The sequence below is a fragment of the Gracilinanus agilis genome, chromosome 3 (assembly GCF_016433145.1).
Source record: "Gracilinanus agilis isolate LMUSP501 chromosome 3, AgileGrace, whole genome shotgun sequence".
In the NCBI taxonomy this organism is placed as follows: domain Eukaryota; kingdom Metazoa; phylum Chordata; class Mammalia; order Didelphimorphia; family Didelphidae; genus Gracilinanus; species Gracilinanus agilis.
In genome coordinates, this window is record NC_058132.1 from 193,638,412 (window position 1) to 193,661,239 (window position 22,828).

Consider the following 22,828-nt stretch of genomic DNA (forward strand, 5'->3'; position numbering starts at 1 on the left):
TTTTTGTTTCATTTTCGGCAGATCTTCGCCAGGTCTGTTTTGGCCTTCCAACTTTCCTCCTCCCTGAAGGGTTCCAGCTCAATGCTTGTCTGGCTATGTTGTCTTCCGGTTTTCGTAGCGTATGTCCTATCCATCTCCACTTACGTTTCTTTATGTCCTGACTAATGGGATACTGGATTGTTCTTTCCCAGAGACTAGCATTGGAGATCTTTTCAGGCCATCTGATGTTCAAGATGTGGCATAGACATCTGTTAACAAAGACTTGGAGTTTGTTGGTGTTGAGTTTCGTCACTCTCCAGCTTTCTGATCCATATAGGAGGACGGCCTTTACGTTGGTGTTGAAGATTCGGAGCTTAGTGATGAGGGACAGTGCTTTGGAGATCCAGACAGACCGTAGGGTGTTAAATGCCTGTCTGGCTTTGTTGATTCGATTTCTGATGTCTTCATCTGCTCCTCCACCGTCCTTACAGACTATGCTACCCAAATAGACTTAGTGACAATTAAATTACATTGTCCTTTGAATTCTGGCCTGACACTCCAAGTAAATATCGTGTAGTATCTATTTGGTGGGCAGAATGGGATGTGTTAAGGTTGCATGGGTGTTTTTGTTTTGTTTTGTTTTTTTAATTTTAAAATTTTTATTTAATTAATTAATTTAGAACATTTTCCCATGGTTAAAGGATTCATGTTCTATCCCTCCCTTCCCTCTGCCCCCTCCCATAGCTGACACACAATTCCACTGGGTTTTTTTCATGTGTCATTGATCAAGACTCATTTCCATATTATTGATATTTGTGCTAAGACCCATTTCCATATTATTGATATTTGTGCATTTTGAGTTAATATCCTTAATTATATCCCCATCCATCCATGTGATCAGGCAGTTGTTTTTCTTCTGTGTTTCTACTCCCATAGTTCTTCCTCTGAATGTGGATAATTTTCTTTCTCATAAGTCCCTCAGCCTTGCTGTGGATTCTTGCTGCTAGTAGAGAAGTCCGTTATGTTCCATTGTACCACAGTGTATCAGTCTCTGTGTACAATGTTCTCTTGGTTCTGCTCCTTTGACTCTGCATCAATTCTGTGGAAAATATATGTAAGGTAATGGGGTCACCAGGGATATTATGATAAAACTAAGTAATTGTGGGTACACACACTCTGGGATTTATGAGAGACTGGACCAGGATGGAAAGACCAGAGTTTACCGGATTCCCACAGGAATGGCAGTTGATCTTAACTGTCACTCAGCTTCCCCTAGGCCAGAGTCTAGAAACAGGCTGACAAGGTAAAAGGGACTTAACAGCTTTAATTATGTTTGACTAAAAGGTGGGAAAGGAATTTCTATACTTAAAATCTAAAGGATAAAACCACAGGGCAATGGGAGGACTTATTCTACTCTTATCTAAGTGATCTAAACTAACAGGGCCCAAGGAGCTGTAAATGGAGTCTCTGGGTGACTGCCTCAGACCTGGAATCTGCCAGGCTTGAATATAGCTAGGGGCTTTGTGGCTTTGGGATTCTCACTGCAATCCACTGATGATCTCTGGATGCCGATAGCCAAAGTTTTCTCAGGTACCAAGTAGAGGAGGTTTTGCTTGAAGCACTGTCCACCAGATCTCAAACTTCACCTCTTCCCTGGCACAGGACTCTTGATCTTCTCTCCTTTTGCTAGATGCTACCACTCAGGATCCCAGGGGAAAAACAGGATACAGGATGTCCTTTTACTCTGAGTGCTCCCAGGGCTAACCACAGTTTGTGTTAACCCCTAATGGAGTCCCTTCTCAGAGCCAAGTCACTTCTTCCTGCTCCTTCATTCCAACCTGGAATTCCCAGCTCCAGCTCCTTCCTGCTATGTACAACTTAATTCCTAATCACTAGCTAATCTAATCTTCCTCACAACAATTCCTGGAGGTCATTCCAGTTCACATGGAATTCCTCCAGTTCATTATTCTTTTGAGCACAATAGTATTCCATCAGTAACAGATATGTGGGTGTTTTTTTGTAAGTGGTTTCTGAGTATTGGATTGAGTTGATTAGGTCCTAGCTAGGTTTGTCAATCTTCCTTGAAGATTGAATAGCTGAATTTTGGATGAATTTGTATGGAGTTAGATACTCTCTTCTAAATCTCTTGCTTCCTCCTTACTATAATCATGTTATCAACTTCTCACAATGCAGAGTCAGATGACTCAGAGACTGGCCAGGCCAGTAAATCTTCTCTATCATATAAGCAAAAGCTCAAAGATAAAAAATTCATTTTTTATATCATTTGAGAGAGTCATTAAAAGTTTACTCTTCAACTTCTCCCATTTCATGGGGAAACAACCACAGCTCTTATACTGCTATTTCCTATGGTTCTTCCCATTTCAGTTGGCTGATTAGTTTCCCTGGGAAGCTTTCTTTGTCTGATTTATGACCAAATTTGGGGAATTTAAGAATAGACTAGAAGAGACAAAATGACTTCTTCAGGGCTTGTGTCAGTTGAAGTGAAATCCAATGAAGAGATAGGCATTTTTGTGTAGGCAATGAGTAAATCAGGTCCCCTTAGAGAACACAAAACCCCAGAGTAAACCTAACTGTAGAAATCCCAATAATTTGGGTTCAAGATGGTATCTCTGGGGCTAATGGTGAGGTGTGACTACACTAGTCTCATCTTGAAGGAAGCAATTATTAGAGAGGGAGTATGGATTTGGTTGAATTAATTGGCTTTAGTTATCTAAGATCAACTCCTAAGTATCAAACTGTGGACCAATTCTTGCTTTTATGTTCAGGGTGTGGGAGAGACCTTGTGAAAAGCAAGAATAGCAACTGGTTCAGAGGTAAACACCTGGAGAACAATCCAGGAGTTGAAATGACAACTGTGATTGTATCTAAAAACAAGATTGCTGACTGAACTAAACCTATTAAGTCAACCCAAGGACAAACTCAAGGACACTGGCAGTCATGCATCATTGGAAATATCAGCTGCTTCCCTGTGTATAACAGTCAGGGTCACAGGAATCAGAGGGGCAGCTTATAGGTTCACTCTTAAATAGAGGTTTTGGGCACAGACTCTATTTTTTGATCAAGCTTTGCTGTCAGAAAGAAGTAGGATGAGGGCAGTTGGGTGGCTCAGTGGATTGAGAGCCAGGCCCAGAAATGGGAGGTCCTGGGTTCAAATCTGGCTTCAGACACTTTCTAACTATGTGATCCTGGACAAGTCACTTAACCTCTATTGCCTAGGTAAGGGTGGAAGGAAGGAAGAAAAGGAAAAAAAAAAGGGAATTAGTCTAGATGCTTCCATTTCTAAGATTCTAGTATTCTCCCTAGCCTTAGAATTTTCATATTCTGCTGTGTATAGGTTATTATATGACTTCATCTGCTACCATGAAAGCTGATGAGGCCAGGGTGGGGAGGTGGGAGAAGAGCTAACATGGCCTCTTTCTTATTTCCATTCTTTTTTTTTTTTTTTTTCCCAGCAACAGTTACAGACCTATGTGGCATGGGTGAATGCACAGCTGAAGAAGAGACCAGAGGTGAAGCCTGTGCAAGATCTCCGACAGGATCTTCGGGATGGTGTCATCTTGGCATACCTGATAGAGATTGTTGGTTAGTAGTCCTCAGGTTCTGGGTATGGTGACCACGGCCCCCACAGTTCAGGAAGAACAGGTCAGTTCATGACTCATTCACCTTTGGTATTTCTCCACAAGGTAGATAAGATGGGGGAAAGTGAGGCCTGGTTTGAGAGATTTGCCCAAATTTACATCACAAATGGAATCTAAATGGCTTATCTCAAATCTACCCTCTATCCTCCACACCTAGGGATTTTATGAAAGGGCCTTTCTTTGCTCTTAAAGAGTTGGCACCTGGGGCAGACCTGTGTAACTAGATATAATCCCATGGATATTTTATCATCTACCCCATTTGCTTGGGGTCCTTGAGGGAAATGCCTTCAAGTAGTTAACTGTTTATGAAGTAGACTTGTGTTTTACCATTTTAACACATGAATCCAGGAGCTTAGCTCATTCCATTCTAATTTACCTTATTTGTGGTGGCTTCATACTTTTTTTAACCTGTTCCCAGGGGATTTTTAAACTATTCACGACGTAGTAATGTCAAAAGGCATCAAAGATAAGTATAAAAATATGAAAGCACCAAAACAAAACCATTTCTAAAGGTTCTTATTTCCCCATCCCCATCAAATCCATACAACTTACTTGCTGTATATTTAGTCAAACATTTAGTTCCCAAATCAACCCTCCTACTGATGTCCTCATTCTTAATGGATCTTTCAGCACATACAACTCTATTAATATAGTATTTTCTTTCTCACAGCTGGAGAGAAGTTGAATGGAATGCAGCTGAGTCCCAGTAACCAACAGGAGATGAAGAACAATGTGGAGAAAGTGCTTCAGTTTGTGGCCTCCAAAAAGATTCGAATGCACCAGACTTCTGCTAAAGGTCAGTACTGCACAGAATTAGACATGTGTTCTCAGGTTATCATTCCAAGAAAATAACAACTATGTGCATTTTGGAAAGAGTAATCATAAAATCTTGAATGCTTTGTTTCAGCTCAAAAGAATTCAGGAATTCTTTATTCATAATAGTTCAGTGTGGGGTTGTCAGGGATGGTGAGCATGAGAGAATTAATGGTTAGAAAAGAAATGTCAAAACTGATAAGATGATATTAAAACTGCCTTATCAAAAGATAGCTAGGTAGCACTATGAATAAAGTGACAGACCTACAGACAGTAAGTCCTGGGTTCACATGTGGCCTCAGACACTTCCTTACTGTGTGCTCTGAACAAATCACCTAACCCCAGTTGCCAGGCCCTTACTGCTCTTCTGCCTTAGAACCAATATTTAGTAGATACTTAGTAGTAGTAGATAGAAAATAAAGGTTAAAAAAAAAGACTACCTTATTAACATTAGAAAAATGAAAGTGCATTTCTGTGCCTTTCTCAGTTCTTTTGATCATTTGACTAAAAATTATTTCAGGACATCAACATCTAGATTTTGTTATGGCATTTACAAGTGTCAAACATATAGGAGGCAATTAATAAATGTTGTTTATTGATGGGTTTTTATGCAGTTGGTCTAGAAGCAGACTGTTTTCCATATTGTTTTTCATTTCACAGAAGACTTCAGGTGTGACAAGAGAGATTTCACAGCTTGCTCCTGTAAATGTCCTCTAATAACCCCTAACAGGATGTTAGTCGTTCCCATGTGACCTTAGATTTACTTAGAAGAAGATAACACTTCAGATGGGCCTGACCTGGAGCTGCTGAGGAGGGGCACCATGAAGGTGCAGCCAGAGCCTAGGAGCTCCATGGCTCCTGTTCTAACTTGACAGCACTGAGAGGAGGTTTTGCTGGCTCTTGGAGCAGGCTGCCAAATCTCTGGATCTCTTCTCTGTTGTGCTGGAATGCTCACCTTCTCTTTGATGGGATCAGGGGTGTTGGTGTAATTGATGGGGCTCATTTAGCATGAACTATGCTCCATAAGTGGCAGACACTAACCTTGTTTCAAGCCATGCCACACAAAGTAGAAAAGATCAAGTACAGACATTTCTTTACCTGGATTCTTCAGACCTGCCTTATTGCTTTGTTCCCACGTTCTCCCTCTTTGTAGAGAAACTATGCGAGAGGGAAGGCAAGATAGCCTAGTGATTGAGGCCCTCTAGCAAGTGGGTTTAGGAGATCCAGACCATTATATCCCAGATTGTTCCTTCCTCTTCATATCTTATAGGAACAGTGAGGTTCTTGAGCCCTTTGCCACACTCCTAAAATTTCTTTGGGGTCTCTTCTATCCCATAGACATTGTGGAAGGAAACTTGAAGTCTATCATGAGGCTTGTCCTTGCCTTGGCAGCACATTTCAAACCTGGCTCCAGTAGGACGGTGAGCCATAGAAGGGACTCCAGAGTCCCCATGCAGAGTCATCAACCACACTCTGCTGCTGCTGTGGCACAGGGTGCAGCTGCTGCTCTGGCAGATGTATGTCATGACATGTCACGGTCAGGGCGAGAAGTCTTCCGATACAGACAGAGGTAAGGGGAAGAAGTGGGGTGAGGAGAACAGTCCTTTCCATTAAATATTATAATTCCCAGGTATTAACACCAACCAGACAGCCCAAGCCTTGCGAGGGCACACAAAAGCCTAAAAGAGGAAACACCTCCCTTCTGGAGATGTGTTAAATTTGCAGTTACCAAAGAGTAAGGAGTTTTATATGAATTTGGGGTCGGGGGAGGACTCCAAATGTTAAATTATGTTCTTGCTGTGTATGTGTTTATTTTTTCATTCATTCATTCATTCATTTATTTGCTTGGGAGATGGATAGGATATTTGCTTATCCAATCTGAACCCAGCCATTTGCCCTAATGTGAGCCCAAAAGGCCAAGCCAAGCTAGAGATACATACCATATCATTAGGGCTGTATGTCTGGTGAAGTGGAGTGACCCCAAGTCATAGCAAGATTGAGGGGCTGACACCATCTTCCTTCTTGGTTACATGTCTTTAGAAATAGCAGCATGGATGAGGAAATTGAAAATCCATATTGGAGTGTTCGAGCACTGGTACAGCAGTATGAGGGGCATCAAGAACCCTCATCTAAGGCCAGTTCCTCCAGGTAACTATTACCATATGACCTTTTTATAACTATCCTAGCTGTTTTTTGGGGACATTTTTGGAACTATAAGGGACCTTGGCTCAAAGGAATGACTTAAAGAGTTATGCAGCCTTGACTCCTTTTTCCTTTATTTGATTTTAAAGAAATGTATAATCTTGTGATTTCCATGTTTGAGTGTGGGGTAGGGCTGAGGAAGGTAAAATGTGATGTGATAAGTATTTCCTAAGAGCTAAAAAATGTCATGTTTCAGTGTATAGTTTACAGTGATCATGTTTAGTCATGGCCACAACTAAAATATAATCAGGGCAAAGCCAGCAGCTAAAAGAAATAATTCTAGTACATTATGTTGGAAAATTCTGAGGGTATTTTTAAGCTTTCATAGTTCTAATACACTGTCTTGAAAGTCAGAGTACAGTTGTAAGTGGTGGATGGAGAATGAGAAAATGGCAGCAAGTCTTGAAGCAAAGGGAGGGAATTGTTTGAGGGTACCATATGTTTGCAGTGTTTATTGATAGAACTACTGGGAATTGTAGATTGGTGAAAATTTGAGTGGGCTGATAAGTGTGTGAATCTAGCTATAAAGCTAATATCCTTTAGAGCCAAATGTAGAGGCAAAAGTGGGTCACAGTGCTCTAATAAAGCCTGACCAATGCCCATTGTAATGGCAGAAGGATTACTTCCTTGGCTAATGAAAGTCATGCTCCTGTAAACACATCCTAGTAAATTAGTCTATTTAATAACTATACTACAGTGCTGAGTCATATTTAATTTGTACTCTACTATGACTCCCCCTCCCCCTGGCTTTTAAAAAAGTATTATAGTTGAATTGAAGTCCTGCCTTTGACACATATTGGATTTGTGACCCTGAACAAGTCACTCAATCTTTCAGTGCCCTAAGCAATTCTTTAAGCCTAGAGGCAGCAGAGAAGATGCCAACTTGCTCTGAGAGGAGTTTCATCACCCAGAAGCTCCCTCTGCTGATTAAAATCACAGATCCAACCCTGCTGACCTAGAGTGCCTTATGATGAATTTGTAGGCAGGGGAGTTGAGCCCAACTTCATCCTTGTCATACTTTCCATGCTATTGTTAAGCAAACTTTGGCTAGCCAGTTGTTCTTCATTTCGTTTCTGTGTTTTGGGTTTCTTGCATTTGTGTCCGGTTCATGTTGAATGCCATCCTGTCTTTAATGGATCTACTTCTGATTTATTGAAGTCATTTTGAATTCTTTTCAGAAGAATGTTACAAAATGTTGGCAGTCCTGTTCAACTTGATGTAATTCCCACACTTCCATAATAGACTCTCAATCAGAGATTGCTGGTCCCTGACATTTCTTTCTAGCCTTTTTTTTTAAATGAGACTATCACTTGGGACAAATTCAAAGGATGTTCAGTTGTACAATTAGATCTATTGTTTCCTGCTTGCCTACAAGGCCTTTCACTCTTCTGAGCCTCATGTAGCCTGCCTGAGTCAGAGGGCAGAAAAGAGTCTGCATTTCCTCCTGAGAGCACCTGCTGTCTTCTTTTAGGCCTAGAGACCCAGGCAAGACTGTGGGGGGTGAGACCCTGAGAACAAGTGACACGCTGGAAATCATGCAAAAATGGAAAAATCATTGCAGCTTGTTTAAGGGTAGGTGGTAGAGGGAAAGGCCACATTTATTTTTCTATTGCAGAATTCTGCCTTATTTTCACCTTCCTTTGGAATCTCATTATCCCTCATTCATTGCCCCCTGCCGGGTAATCAGTCACTCTGTCTTTTCCTCAATAAGCCCCTCTGGGAGGGGAGACCTAAATAATTGCTTCCCACTTCCACCTCGGATATGGAACAGGAGTAAGAGCTACTGTTCGCTCAAGGAGAGAGATTCTCTCAAGTCAAGGTGATGGGCTCCGAGATGGTTAGAGATTCTTAGAAAGCAGTTTTCTAGAGGAGGCCTAACAGCCCAGGATTTACCTTTGTCCAATTCTACGTGGGCTTTGGAAGAAAGGATTAGGGTGGGGGGTAGCGTTTAGGGTAGTGTGGGTGGCAATTCACCACCTCCCATCTCCAGGCCCTTCCTCCTCTGCTCCTCCGGTGAAACTGGCCCCCTCCTCCCAGCCCCTTGTGCAGTGGAGGGGTGTGTGTGCGAGTGGGGGAGGGACCCACTGCCTTTGGCTGGATAATTTCGAGGTCACTAGCCAGGCTGTATATTTAAAAAAGAAATTAGTCTTAGTTTAAAAAACAACCACAAGGCGGGGCGGAGAAGAGGAGTGGGAGTGACGTTGGGGAGGGGAGCCTGTCTCTTTCTAGCCCCTGCCCCAATCCCCGCCCCCGAGCGCAGAGCCGTGGTCAGGTCCGTATCAGGGCCTCTGTGTCCAGGAAGGAACGATTCGGATTAGAAAAGGCAACAATTTCCTGGCCCGAGGGAGTTGCCCGAGTGTGCCATTTACCAGGACAAGGACCGCATCCCCGGCTGGGCTTCCTCTCCCTGAGATTGAGCAGACCCGCGGCCCCTCCTCCCTCCTCCCCTCACTCCCTTCCTCTCCCCTCCCCCCTTCCTCTCCCAGCTCCTTTCCTCTCTCCGCGCCTCCCTCCCTCCGCCCCTCCTTCTCTCCCTACCTCTCTCCACCCGAAGCCTAGCTCTAGTCTGCCTACCGTGTTATTCCGGGATTGTGCCGCTGCTGCCGCCACCATCACCGCTGCTGCCGCTGCCTCTGGGAGAGGGCAGAGCGCGTGTGACAGGAGGCTGCAGAAGAGAGGGAGGGGAGGGGTCTGCAGAAGCGAGGTAGGGTCGCTGCCCCTGCCCACTTCGCTAGCACAGGAGCCACAGATTGGAGCCGCCGCCTTCCGCCGCCTTCCTCCGCTTGGCTCCGAGACGCGGACACGCCGGTGCTCTGAGGGGATGGGTTGAGATGCCTGGGAGCCCAGGGATGCGCACAGCCTCGCCAAGGCGGCGAGGACCAAAATGCCAGAGCTAGGGCCGAGCAGCCTTCGAGGGGAGTCAGCGTGTACTGAGGCCGAGCTGCTGCTACTGCTGCAGTGTCTGAGCGGTCGGGAAAACACAGGGGGCTGGGATCCCCGGCTGTCCGTCCTCCCTACTCTGCACCAGAGGACGCCTCTCCACTAGTTCACCTCTCCTGCCCCTGGCCAGGGGTGAGACATGCCCGCCAGTCGGGGAGATGTGATCCGAAGCAGCCTCCCATTCCGCCTAGACAAGCGGGCTTGCTGAAGCCGGAGCCCGGAGGGGACCATGGGAGGGACGCAGGTCAAATGGTGAGCCGGGGTCACCTTTGTCATCGCAGGCGTTGGGGCCAGGAATGGGGGTGGGGCACAACTGCACCTTCAAGGGGGCAAGCTCCGGGGCTTTGTGGGGTGTTGGCAGCCTTGAACCTGGGGGGGGGGCGGCACCGAGAATATTGGTCTAAAAATGCAGCAGGTTTTGGGAAGCGGTAGCATGGTGATTAACTAAGAGACGCGGAGAATGTAGGGGAAGGAATTGGTCATCTCCGATTCACGGCCCATCGGGAATGCGGAGACTAAGGCTTGTGGCAGTGCTTGTCTCCAGGGTCTGGAGTCGACTGGGGGAGGGGGAGGGTCTCTGCTTGGAGGAGAGACAATGACCTTTGACTCGAGTCTATGGCAGTTTGGGAATGCCTTCTTTGGCGTAGTTTCGGTCACCAGCCACCCCCTGGAGCCTCCTGAAGGTTTTTTTGGGAAGGGAATGGAAAGCAGGTGGTGTGGATCACTGGCTGGGGAGAAAACGGGATCTTTAAAGGGAATCGGGGAAATCAGTCATTCCGCTGATAATTAGGGTTGAGATAAGTGTCTGACTTGAGACAAGGAGTTCCCATTTCTCCCAGCTGGTCCTTCCCCTAGGGAGAAAACCCCTTTTGCTGCGCTCTTGCATGTCTCAGGACCCGGAGGGTTCTTCTCTGGACCCTTCACCTCCTCTCAGCCCCTAGTTCCCTCCTGCCACCTCTCCCCCGCACCAGGCAACCTCTATCGGGGAAACAAATGTTGTTTTCCTCTGCCTGCTCTGCCACTCCTCCGACTCAGCTGGATACCCAGGCATCCGCCTCCTTCTGCCCTTATATGGGAGGCAGAGCACATGGGCGTGGTTAGGGTGGAGCCGAGCATGCGTTGGCATATGGGGCAGTGCTTGGGCCGAGGCAAAGCTGCAGCTTGGCTTAGGCACCTCTTCCATACCCAGGCCCACTCTCCTAGCTTCAACACAAGGCTCATGAGGACGTGCCTCCTGCTGCCCATCAGAATGCATTAAAGAGCAATATGTAATCCGCAGTGTTCTATGGACAGTCTCCACACAGCCCATCATACCTTGTCATTAAGGACTCAGATAGTTTCTTTTATTATTTTTAAGGGGAATAAAAGGCTGCTACTGAATTGCTGTCCCTGAATTTCCAAACTTGGATTCCTGTTTCTTTAAGAACATAAATGTTAGAACCTAAAATACTCCAACTCTGTGCCTCCTGAGAAGTAGAGTATTGTTCTAAGAACAGGAGCATCTCTTATTTCTGTGCCCATAAATCATGATAGCTTAGATGCTCAACTGTGAGTGCTTGAAGGACTGATAAGAAAGAGTTGGAGAAAGCCCCTCTGAAGAATTTGGGCAGAACTGTGGAGATGATCTAGATCTGAGAGAGGGGTCCTGCTCTACCACTAATTTCTGTCATTCTATGAGGTGTGGAGGGACAACTGCCCCTGACTGTGGATCCTTCTCACCCCAGTCCTTAAACCAAAGTCAGTAGAAAGGATGGGGACACTGGCCCTCAGACTGCATTTGAGATTTAGAAATATTTCTATATACTTCCACTCAGTTTTGCTTTTGTTTTTGCTGGCTTCTGCTTCAGTCTTGGGAAGAATGAAACATTAACTCCTGATCACGGTTGTGAGGATTAGTCTGGGAGACTTTAGGGGCACATTATATGGGTCAGTGAACCCTAGACACTTTTGCTGTTGTCTGGGTGACGGATTTGGGAAGAATTCCTGAGAGGGGCCTGGGACTATAGACCCCACAGTCTCTGAGATTGTTTCAGTGCTAATGTTCTCAAGGTGCAGCTCAAAGAAAAAAGAGGTTCTTTAGGATCTCTTCTTAGAGCAGCAGTATTACCTTCACCTCTTGTCTTATTTGTACACTTAGTTCTAGAGGATTAAAAATTTTCCTGAAAACCTAAATGCTTCTTTCTAGTAGCCTCAAAATAATGAATTGCCAAGACAATTACTGATCAGTGGCAATTTGCAAATGTAGTTGTCAGAGTTCTAAGGAACAACCTTTTGCTTTGGGGCAAAACTAGCCAAAACAAATTAGACAGTTTCTTCCTCTGCTCCTGCCATTATCAGTATTTAGGAATCTCAGCTCTCAGAAATACAGTGTAGGGAATCAAGAGCTAAACTTATTCTACCTTTCTAACTGGAATACATTGTCTATCCATTACATGGCTCTGAATTACATTGCTCTGCCCATTTTCCAGCTTAATATGAGATATGTGTCCTTGTATTTGTTGATGGATTCTTCCAGCTCTAGCCTCTGGTTTTGCCTCTCCACATAATCTCTGTCTTTCCCTCTCTTTCTCCTTAACTCCTTTCTCTCTTTCCTCTCTCTTTTCTTTCTCTCTTCCTCTGCCTCTTTGTCTTTCTTTTTCCATTTTCTTTAGGGGTTAGCCCAAGCAGATGCCCACCTTGCTTTCCCTACTTTCACAATTGAAAGTGACACATTTATCTTTTCTTTCTTTGAGAAGCTTTCACTCTAGTTCCAAAATTAGTTGCAAGAAACAGGCATTATTCTTTGAACTTTGGGGTTGAGTTTTTAATATCTCAAAGCTTTTAAAATAAGGAACACTTGGCCAAGCCCTATGATAAAGATCTTATCACTTGGGCTTAGAAGAACTCTGTCAACCAGGTCTTTATGTGGGAACTTCTGTGTGGGACCAGGTCCTTACAGGGGTATGTGTTTCTGGAGTAGAGCACAGAGGTTGGTTGTGGTTCCTGCATAATCATGTCTAATAATTGTTTCTCTTCTTTCTTTCTCAACCACAGTCTGACATCACCAAGTCCGATCCACAGTGCAAAGAGTGAGTCCATTATATCTCAGTCAGAAGAGAGGGCTGATTTTGTGATTATCCCTTCTGAAGGACAGGAGAACAGAACAGGTAGTGCTTATCAGCCTCTCCTGACATTGCCCATTAGTCTGGCCAGTGTCCTTCTGAAGAGTTTTCAAGGGCTATTTATTATTATTATTATTAGACTTCATCTAATTTACTGACTATCTATTTCCAGGGTTTGACTGCAATGGTCCTTACTGCCTTTGGGGCCAATTAGAAGGGTTATTCTGTTGCTTAGTGTCACTTCTGATGTTCAAGTTGTCCAAAACTTTGCAATGACCTGAATGTCTTTCTTTATTTTACTCCATAAGAATTAAGGGGTAACAACAGGATCTAAGATGCTATATGATACCATGAATGTCTGCACTAAAGTTTATTTTAAAAGTTTATTTTTATTTCTTTATTTTTTAAATTTTTTTTTTTAAAGAACCTTTAACTTCTGTGTATTGGCTCCTAGGTGGAAGAGTGGTAAGGGTGGGCAATGGGGGTCAAGTGACTTGCCCAGGGTCACACAGCTGGGAAGTGTCTGAGGCTGGATTTGAACCTAGGACCTCCCGTCTCTAGGCCTGACTCTCAATCCACTGAGCTACTCAGCTGCCCCCCTATTTCTTTATTTTTTAAAGAAAATTCTCTATTCTTCCCTGATCTTAGATTGAGATCTGAATATAAGCCAGGATGTCACAGAGAACTTTCGGCTGGTTTGAAGTTGGGAATAGGAGGTGGGATGGGGGAACAGAAATGGCCTCCCTTTCTCCATTCCTCCTTATATCTCTGTTGACCACCCCCTCCATGCCCCCCAGATACAGTGGAAACAAAGCAAATGATACTTTGATGCAATTTTCAACCACTCAGAAGAAATATAATTAAGGCCTTCAGAAATAAAGCCAAAATGTTACTCTCCCTTCCTCTCTCTCACTTCAGTCTTCTTTTGAAGAGAGGAGACATGCATATAAAGAGAGCACTGCACTAGGAGTCAGGAGAGACCCAGGTGAAGCCTACTTTCAACACTTGCTAAAGAGATGACCTTGGGCAGTTACTAAAAATTTCCAAGTCTCAGTTCCTTCTGCTGAATAATGGAAATGATAATACCTGTAGTGGCCAACCTCACAGGGTTGTTCTATCAAATGAACTAACGTTAGAAATGCTTTTTAAACCTTGCAATGCTATATACATATCAGCTCAGTAGCATCTTTTGAGCACCTAACCCATGGTTATGCTGATGTATAAGGGAGCTCCTTGTGAGTTCTTCCAGAGCCAACCACCTGGACATTGAGAGGTTAAGTGAACTTCTCTAGGGTCATACAATCAGGATGCGTCAGAGAAGAACTTGTGCCTAGAACTTCCTAGTGTCTCTGTCTCTGTCTCTCTCTCTCTCTGTCCCCTCCCATCTTGTCATTCTGCTACATTTATGATTGTGATGATGAAGTTTATGTACTTTTAAAAAAAGTATAATCCCTTACCTTCCATCTTAGAATCAATACTGGGTATTGGTTCCAAGGCAGAAGAGAAGTAAGGGCTAGGCAATGGGGTTAAGTGACTTGCCTAGGGTCACATAACTAGGAAGTATCCGAGGTCAGATTTGAACACAGGACCACCTGTCTCTAGGCCCAACTCTCAATCCACTGAGCCACCCAGCTACCCCCAGTTTATGTACTCTTGTAGCTATATTACTGCAAATTAGGGAAATTCAGCTGAGGAATTTGGCATGACACTGTCATGCCTGCTTTGGGGACATGAAAGCTCTTGTGAGGGGAGGAAAGGTATTTTTCTGGTTTGTTTCCTGTGTACTCTTGTGTACTGTTTGTTTCCAGGGCTGTATATTGGAGGTAGGGTTCGATATTTATGACCATTGGGACAAAGAACGATTAAATTATTGTCCCCCAGATGAAGCTTCAGAGTAGCTGGAAAACAACACAGTATTAGCAGTCATTGGCAGCCCTTCCTTCTATATTTCCTATCCGCAGTCTCTAGGGATCTCAGCTGGAGGGACACATGTCAGGAATTGAGAATCAAACTAACCTAATACATATATACCATTTCAAATGGATGCTAATTGGGAAAACAATTTATTATCTTCCTCTTGTGGTACCAAAGAAGGATGGTGGGCCATTCCCAGGGCATCAATTACCTTTTCTGTGAGAGTACATAAGCTTCTCCCCTAAGACTTAAGCCTGGAGCACATGGAAGGTGCTGTGCTTGAAATTGTTCTCATCCCCCTTTTCCCATCCCCCCAATCTCCCCAGTGGAGGTTACAGTTTGTGAAGGGACGACAGGTGCAGGAGGCCCAGAACTCTGAGTAACACTTCTGGGAACTCTCTCCAGGAAAATTTCTGTTCATCAATATGAGCCATACTCCTTTTTTTCACTGTGTAGAAGAGACAGATTCTCCATTTCCCCGTGACTGGCTAGCAGGGAGCCCAGGAACATATCTAGAGACTTCATGGGAAGACCAGCTGCTGGAGCAACAAGAGCACTTAGAAAAAGAAATGGAGGAAGCAAAGAAAATGATATCTGGATTGCAGGTAGCTCACTTCCCTGAGTTTTCTCCTTATAACCTACTGATTTACTTTTTTTTTTTCAATACTGTTTGCTGAAAATAACTTGGTTTTCAATTTTTAGGAAGTCAGGGGTCAACAGAGAGGAAGCCAGGTAGCAGATGGATAGGAGAAATAAGGAATTGTTTCATTTTTCCGACTTCAGAGGCATGGAAGTATTTTTTAATAGCACAGCTGCTAGGGTTTCAGGAAAGCTCCAAACACTTAAGTCTACCTTTATGCTCTGGAGAGATGGGTTTCTCTTTCAGCACATGACCACAGAGGTGCATTGAGAGATACAGTGAATAGTTGTACAGTTTCTCTGAGGAACTGTCCTAAAAGGAGTTTTGGAAACAGCAAACAAAATTCTTAATTTAATTTCAGGTCAGAGATATTTCTCAGTCATGCTCATTACAACTTTTGTGGATTCTTAGCTCAATGACCAGGTAGAATGGGTTTTCCTTAAGAGAAATAAAACCTATGAACATTTTCCATACTGTACCTGTAGCAAATCTTACCAGAGGAACTGACTGACCCACTTGACATGGTTCCCACACTGACTGACCCCTACTTCATTGCTTTTGTATATCTATCCCTGGTTTGGGAAGGACCCTGAAATTGCCTAGGAATAATCTTTTTTATTTGTGCTGGGAATGGTGCTGCTTCTGAATTGTCAAATATTTATGGACACGTAAACAAAGCCCACATTGTGTGTGTGGTGCAAGCAGCAGGCAAGCGGTAGATGGGGTGCTCCCAGCCAGTCGAAGACAGGGAAGGGATACAAAAGGTTTCCAAAGAAAAAAGGAGATTGGCATAGTGGCCAGATCCATCTGCATAATGTATGCATTAGGGACTGAGGAAGTAGGGAGTATGGATTGCCTAAGAAACCCGGAGAGGAATTGTTGTTGTTCTATTTTTAATTCAGTATTTTAAAGGCAATTCAGATTCTCTGTCTCTGGGGCTCTAGGAATAACTAACAGAATGTTTTTCCTAGGTTATACAATCTAACATGGCAATATACCATGCAGGAACTTTGGGACACACACTTGACACAGATTTTCCCCAGAATCATTTGTATTCTTTGAATATAGATATCCATCATTGGGCTCTCCAGAAGGTTTATGTTCCAATAGGGAGAGAGCCACTGGCTGATGAGAAAGTAAGAAAAATGAAGAATCAGCCTAGAAGTCAACACTGCAATATTCCCTGCGAGCAGAAAGACATGTTAATTCAGAACCATATGATTATGAGGAGAATTGAATTCTGTTGCAAGACAGAATAGCTCACAGCATCCTCTGGACTCCTTAAAGGTTTGACTAAGTTGCAGCAAAGCAATAGCCTAGATGAGACTTCTCACCCATCATCACCCTTTAGTTGAAGCTTATCAAGGAGTTCATTATTAAAGAGTGAAACCATTTTCTAAATGCCTTTTTGCCTTTCTACTTGTAAGCATGAAGCTTAACTTAAGTTCAGATTCTTTTGAGATGCTGGAAATGAGCCATTGGCCAGATTTAACCTTTTAAATATACTGAGATATTTTTTGAAACAGTATATGACCCATGTAATCCTTTATCTATTTTGGCAGAATTGTGACTCAATTTGGTAATAAAGTAGAATTGGTTTCTTCAAACTGTGTCTCTTAATTATTATCTGTAGCTCAGTTGATAATCAGTCCTGACTATAGAACTGATCCTCTGATAAAAGCAAGGTCCAGGGTGGAGGATTGAAATGAATGCAGACATATAATCTCTATACAAACACACATCCTATTTTTTTCCATGCAAATCTTCAAAGTAATCTTAGGAAGTCAGAATGAGGATTTTTTAAAAATCTGTATTAGCTACCCCCCCCCATTCCAATTGATTCACTTTTCAAAGACAGCATAAACTGCCTCTGTTTTTGGTTCCCTTTATTGTTGGCTAAAGCCAGTTCGAGTAGCTCTGATTTGAAATGCTTCCAACTGCTCCTGAAAGCAGGGTTTGTTCTCCAGTTACCTCCTGGGACTGAGAGAGGCTTTTAGGGCTGAGGAGACAGGTGAATTCAGAGAAGTGACAGTCTTGGTACATGGACAGTGACAGAACTCCAGATTGTACTAAGATTAGCATGCATCTGCACAGAATAAAAAAGCAACCAAAGCTAGAGAGGAGTTTCTAGAGGAAGTTAGGTCGTGATTCCAGTTTGGGGAATGAGCTCACTGTTCTCAGTCCTAAGTTATCTGGCATGTCACCTGACTGGAGAGGTCATATTTCATTTTGCCTGTGTTGATTTTCAGGCCTTACTGCTTAATGGGTCCCTGCCTGAAGATGAACAAGAGAGGCCTTTGGCTCTCTTTGAACCAGGAGCCAACCCTGAGGAACAACTGGTAAGCTACCTCTTTCACTTTGAGATCTTATATGTCTAGTTCGAGTAAGGAGGAGTCTTCCAGGGCATAACTATTCTTTTTTCTTATAATTTAGATCATAATCCAGAGTCGTCTGGACCAGAGCATGGAGGAAAATCAGGACCTGAAGGTACACTTGCATTTATACATAATGAACTACGAAAAAAAACTGTTTTAAGGTTCAAAGGGGACTATTTTCCCCAAATACCTTTCAGGGTTCCTTAAAGTAAAAGAATTTCCAGCAAACTCATGGCATGAAGTAGGAGTAAAGGAGTAAGAGGGCCTTGGATTTTCCCTCCTTCAAAAATCTGTTGTACAGATAAGGACTCCCAGACATACATATACATTCATATTTACCATGAAATAAAGTTATTTAGGTAATCCAGACCATGCTTCAGAGCAGATCTTTTCATTTCAATGTTTTTAGGATATGTGGTTTCCTTGATGTGGGGACTATAGTCCCTCCTCAGGTGAGTAGACAGTTTCATCAGTTGCTATGCCAACAAAATTCATCACCTCGTGGCCAACTGCCTTGTGATTTAGTTTCTCTGAACTTACCTAAGTCACTTCTGAACCACATTCCAGCTATGGGCCCATCCCTGAAGCCCATACAGCTATATGCTTTGCTTGTACTCTATTGGCATAGCCTTTGAGAACCCAAGGTCACTACACAACATGATGAGGTACTGAAGTGTAGTACTTTGGTGCAGGAAACATGTTCTTGTCTAGATGATAAGTTTCCCAGAAGGCACTGAATGTTCTTTAGGAGCTTTCTGGCCCTTTGCCCAGGATCAAGCTGAATTAAGTTATCTAATAATAATCACAAAACAGATATTAACATATATAATGTTTCAGTAAGAGAGATATAGGTTGCTGGAGCTATGACACTTCAGGCCATATATGGAAGGCTCTCTACCAGTAAGGGTTATTAAGCGCTGAAGTGGGTTTGAAATCTTCCCTGGTGAAATTCTTGTCTGTCCCAACAGGGTCTGTATAGTTCTTCAAGCAGCCAAGGGGAGGCTAGAGATGACTCTGTGGATCTCTGCCAGTGATTCTGTAATTTATCATTTACTAATGACAGAACGAGGCCTTCATTTTGTTTTCTGTCATGGAATGTCCTGTTTCATTGTTTTCCTTTCTGTAAGATGGGGGGAGGTGATGCTTCCGAGACTACACGAATGGCAAAAGCCATCTAATCTAACTCTGTTTGGTTTACAGAAAGAGTTGCTGAAATGCAAACAAGAAATCAGAAATTTGCAGGGCATTAAGGTAAACAGAAATAAAAGCTAACTGTTTTATCTGACTCCCTAAGGGAGAATGTTGTCTTCTGGTAGAATGGGCACAGAAATCTGAGCTTCTGAATCAGGCGCTGACTCAGTCTGTGGAATGGAACATCCTGGTACAGCTGCAGCTTCTTTCTTTGCATGCTTTTGGTGCCCAGAGTCTCCATACCACCCTGGTTGCAGCCATATATAAACCATGTCTTCTTGGGCCTAAGGAAGAAAGGTTTTTGTGCTATTGTCTCTTCTTCCTTTATTTTATACCCACAGGCCAGAAAATAATTCTGGGGCAATAAAGGCCCAGGGCATCTTAGATGGGTAGTTCTCATGCCTGGCCCCTGGCACTGTTTAGATTGTTACCACATGCAAAAATATGTCATGCAGTTTCTCCCATCCTTCCTATCCCCCAAACAGATACTGCATTGTGTTTGTGCAGAGTACAGATTGCATTGTATTTCTGTAACTTGTGGGATGGAGAAAATAAAAGATAGGCCAATATCCTGAAATTAGAAGATCCAACCCAATATCTTTGGCTATAAGTGGACTGTGAAACTGCAACAAGAGCCCCTGAGGCCATACTCAGATGATTTTAAAGGCCCTTTTTGTGCTCTGCATTTTTGTAAAAGAAGAAAAAATTACTATCTCTTTCATTTGGAACGCTTTACTGCCTGTCCATATCTTGATTTTTCAAGGCCTAGTTCAGGTCTTACTTTTTTTTTTTTCCTTTTAAATTTTCAGTTCCAGATTCCTTCCCTCCCTCTGCCCCTTCTGCTATGTCTTACCTTTTCTGTCACAACTTCTTTGATAATTTCAGTCCACATGGGTTTCTGCATTTTCTAACTCCCATTTATTTATTTATTTGTTTGTTTGTTTGTTTTTCCTGTATTGCAGAATAAGCATACCCTTATATTTTGTCTCATTACAATCTGAAAGATTTTGCCTGCTTGGCAAAGTGGAGAGTGCTAGGTTTGGAGTCAGCTTGACCTGGGTTCATATCCTACTCCTGACACTTGCCAGCTATCTAGCTATAGCTCACAAAGTCTTCCAAGGCCCGTCCTCCCCACCACCAACTCGACTCAAAGTCATAGACACTTTATGGATCTGAATCAGAGTAGGTTGTTTCCACATCAAAATTCCCTTTATTAATGAAATCTGATCTGGTCCCCAAAAAGAAAAGACCATATTATTAATCAGTCAATGAGCACTTATGTGGTTCCCACTATGTACCAGGCTCTCTGCTAAGTATTACAGAGACTAAAAAAAAAAAAATGAAAGCTGCCATTCCATTAAAGAACATAGATGCATACAAATATAACTAAAATAAAGTTATTTTGGGAGGGAGTGCTGGCAGCCAAGAGTGTGGAATGGGAAGGGAAACAGGAAAAGATCCACATAGAAGGTGGTACTTGAGCTGAATTTTGAAGGAAACAAGGGATTTTAAGAGGGAGAGATGCAGAGAATGCATTCTGGTCATGGAGACAAGCTAGCGAAAGGTACAGATATATCATAGCTATAGTGCTGGAAGGAGGGAAGGAAGGAAGGAAAGAAGGAAAAAAGAAGGGAGGAGTGGGAGAGAGGAAGGAAAGATTTATTATGTATTTGCTATGTGTTAGGCACTGTGCTAAGTGCTTTAAAATTATTATCTCATTTGATCCTCTCAATGCAGATGGGTGCTATCATTATCCCCATTTTTATAGTTGAGGAAACTGAGACAAATAGAGGCTAACTGACTTACTCAGGGTCATACAACTAGTAAGTGTCTGATGCAGACTTTGAATCGAAGTCTTCTTAATTTCAAACCCATCAACCTGTATCATGTGTGAGATGTAGCAAGAAGGCCAGTCGTGCTGAACTTCAGAGTGTGTGGGAAAGGGAGTTAAGGTTACAAGGTAGCTGATAGCCAGAACATAAAGGACTTTGAAGAGTTTATATTTGATCTAAAAGACAATTGGGAGCTATAGGAGTTTACTAGTTAGGGGAGTGGCAAGGTTAGCCCTATACTTTAGGAAAATCACTTTGGCAGCAATGTGGAAGAGATTGAATAAGGGAGAGACTTGAGGCTGGGAGCCCAATCAGGAAGCTTCTCTTTGCAAAATTTCAAGCAAGAGATGATGAAGGCCTGAATCGCTGTGGTGGCCATGTGATCAGAAAGGAATAGATTTGAGGGAGGAACATGACAAATGATTGGATATGTAGAATGAGGGAACAAGGTTGCAAACCTGAACTACAGGAAGAATGGTGGTGCTTTCAACAAATAGGGAAGTTTATGGGGGCAGATTTGTAAGCTGGAGAAAAGTGAGTTCTGTTCTAGACCTGTGGAGTTTGAGAAGCCACATCCAGTTTGAAATATCCAGCAGGCAACAAGAGATATAAGCTCCCTAGAGTACAAGTGAGAGTCTAGGACTGAATATATAGGTCTAAGAGTCAGCTGCATAGAGTTGATTATTTAGATCATTGGATCACCAAGTGAAAGAACATAGAAACATAGAGGGCTCAGGAATACACTTTAAGTCATGGAAGAGGGGTTGAATGATGAGCCATACAAAGAACTTGGAGAAAAATTTTCAGAGAGGTAGGAACAGAGTTGAGTGAGCAGTGTCACAAAAAGCCAGAAAGGAGAGAGTAATCAGGAGGGGAGAATGGTTAACAGTGGCAAATTCTGCATCAAGGTTGGCAAGGATAAGGACTGAGAAAAGGTCATCAGGCTTAGCAGTTAATAGATCATTGGTCATATTAGAGAGAGCAGTTTCAGGTGATCGATGAGTTTGGAAACCAAACTACAAAGGTTAAGAGATGAATGAGAGAAGAGAAGGTGGAGGTGTTGAGTATAAAAGTTTTTTTTTTAGGAGTTTGGCTATTAAAAGGAAGAGACACTTAAGGCAGGAACTTTAGGGTTTTCCTGGAGGTTTTGTAAGTTTGGGGGAGACTTGAGTGTGTTTGAAGGCATCAGGGAAGGATCTTGTAGATAGGAAGAGATCAAAGATTAGAAAGACAAGGGATGATTGTGGGAACAATTTTCTAGATAAGATGGGAGAAGATGGAATCAAGGGTACTTCATAAATAAAGAGTATTTACCTTATTAATAAATGCCTTATTAATAAATTAATAAATCATCAGATACTGGAGGAAAGGAGAGAACAGGATGACGTTGAGGGATTTTGAGATTTAGCAAGAATAGGGAGGGGTAAGGCATAGAGAAAGATTTCATGCTCATTAGTTGTTTTACCTTCCCAAATGTAAGATGATTGTGGGCAGAGGCTTTGTACTTTTTTTTGGTATTTTATAGTGCCTAATAGAATGATAATATGCATGGTAGATACATAACAATAACCAAATAATAGAGCATAACCACATTAAGATATGCTTTCCCCCAGGATGCTTTGCAACAGAGATTGACCCAACAGGACACATCCGTTCTTCAGCTTAAACAAGAACTTTTGAGAACAAATATGGACAAGGATGAGCTACACAACCAAAATGTGAGTTAGATGAAAGCTCTCTGAGCTGAACCTGGGATAGGTGACCTTGTCGAACATGGCATGAAAGGCCCTAAGACTTCTAATACCAGTGTGTATTCTCATGTTCCTAGATGTATCCAAGGCCATACTGAGCAGAGAGAGATCTTTGGGCCCCACAACAACTTTGCAGCCTGACTGTGTCTCTTAGGAGACGTGGAAGGGGCCTCTTATTTTTTCTCCAAGCAATATGATGTGCTATTTAACATGGCTGTTAATTTTTGAAAAATTAGATATTTATCCCAAGTTGGGTTGGCAAGCATTTGGATGAACCTTATCCTTTGTGTTCTTCTTACAGGTGGACCTTCAGAGGAAACTAGATGAGAGGAGCCGCCTCTTAGGAGAATATAAAGTAAGAATGGAACTAGAGTAGCAAATAATTCCCTACTATCACTTGTAAATAAACTGTTGTTCCCTATTGCCACTTC

The 22,828-nt window shown here is 42.8% G+C and overlaps 1 protein-coding gene across 2 annotated transcripts in view; it reads left to right on the forward strand.

The window, feature by feature from the left end:
- Window positions 1-22,828, forward strand: part of DIXDC1 (DIX domain containing 1) — a 56,870-nt gene that overhangs the window by 20,506 nt on the left and 13,536 nt on the right. Inside the window, exons 2-12 of one of the 2 annotated variants that reach the window (XM_044669382.1) lie at window positions 3,453-3,582; window positions 4,309-4,434; window positions 5,790-6,021; window positions 6,492-6,599; window positions 12,627-12,739; window positions 15,065-15,213; window positions 17,498-17,587; window positions 17,682-17,735; window positions 18,824-18,874; window positions 22,260-22,364; window positions 22,699-22,752. In XM_044669382.1, the coding sequence (XP_044525317.1) occupies window positions 3,453-3,582; window positions 4,309-4,434; window positions 5,790-6,021; window positions 6,492-6,599; window positions 12,627-12,739; window positions 15,065-15,213; window positions 17,498-17,587; window positions 17,682-17,735; window positions 18,824-18,874; window positions 22,260-22,364; window positions 22,699-22,752 (1,212 nt within the window). Of the gene's footprint in view, window positions 1-3,452; window positions 3,583-4,308; window positions 4,435-5,789; window positions 6,022-6,491; window positions 6,600-9,756; window positions 9,846-12,626; window positions 12,740-15,064; window positions 15,214-17,497; window positions 17,588-17,681; window positions 17,736-18,823; window positions 18,875-22,259; window positions 22,365-22,698; window positions 22,753-22,828 lie in introns of those variants that run through there. The other variant, XM_044669383.1, reaches the window with a different exon arrangement.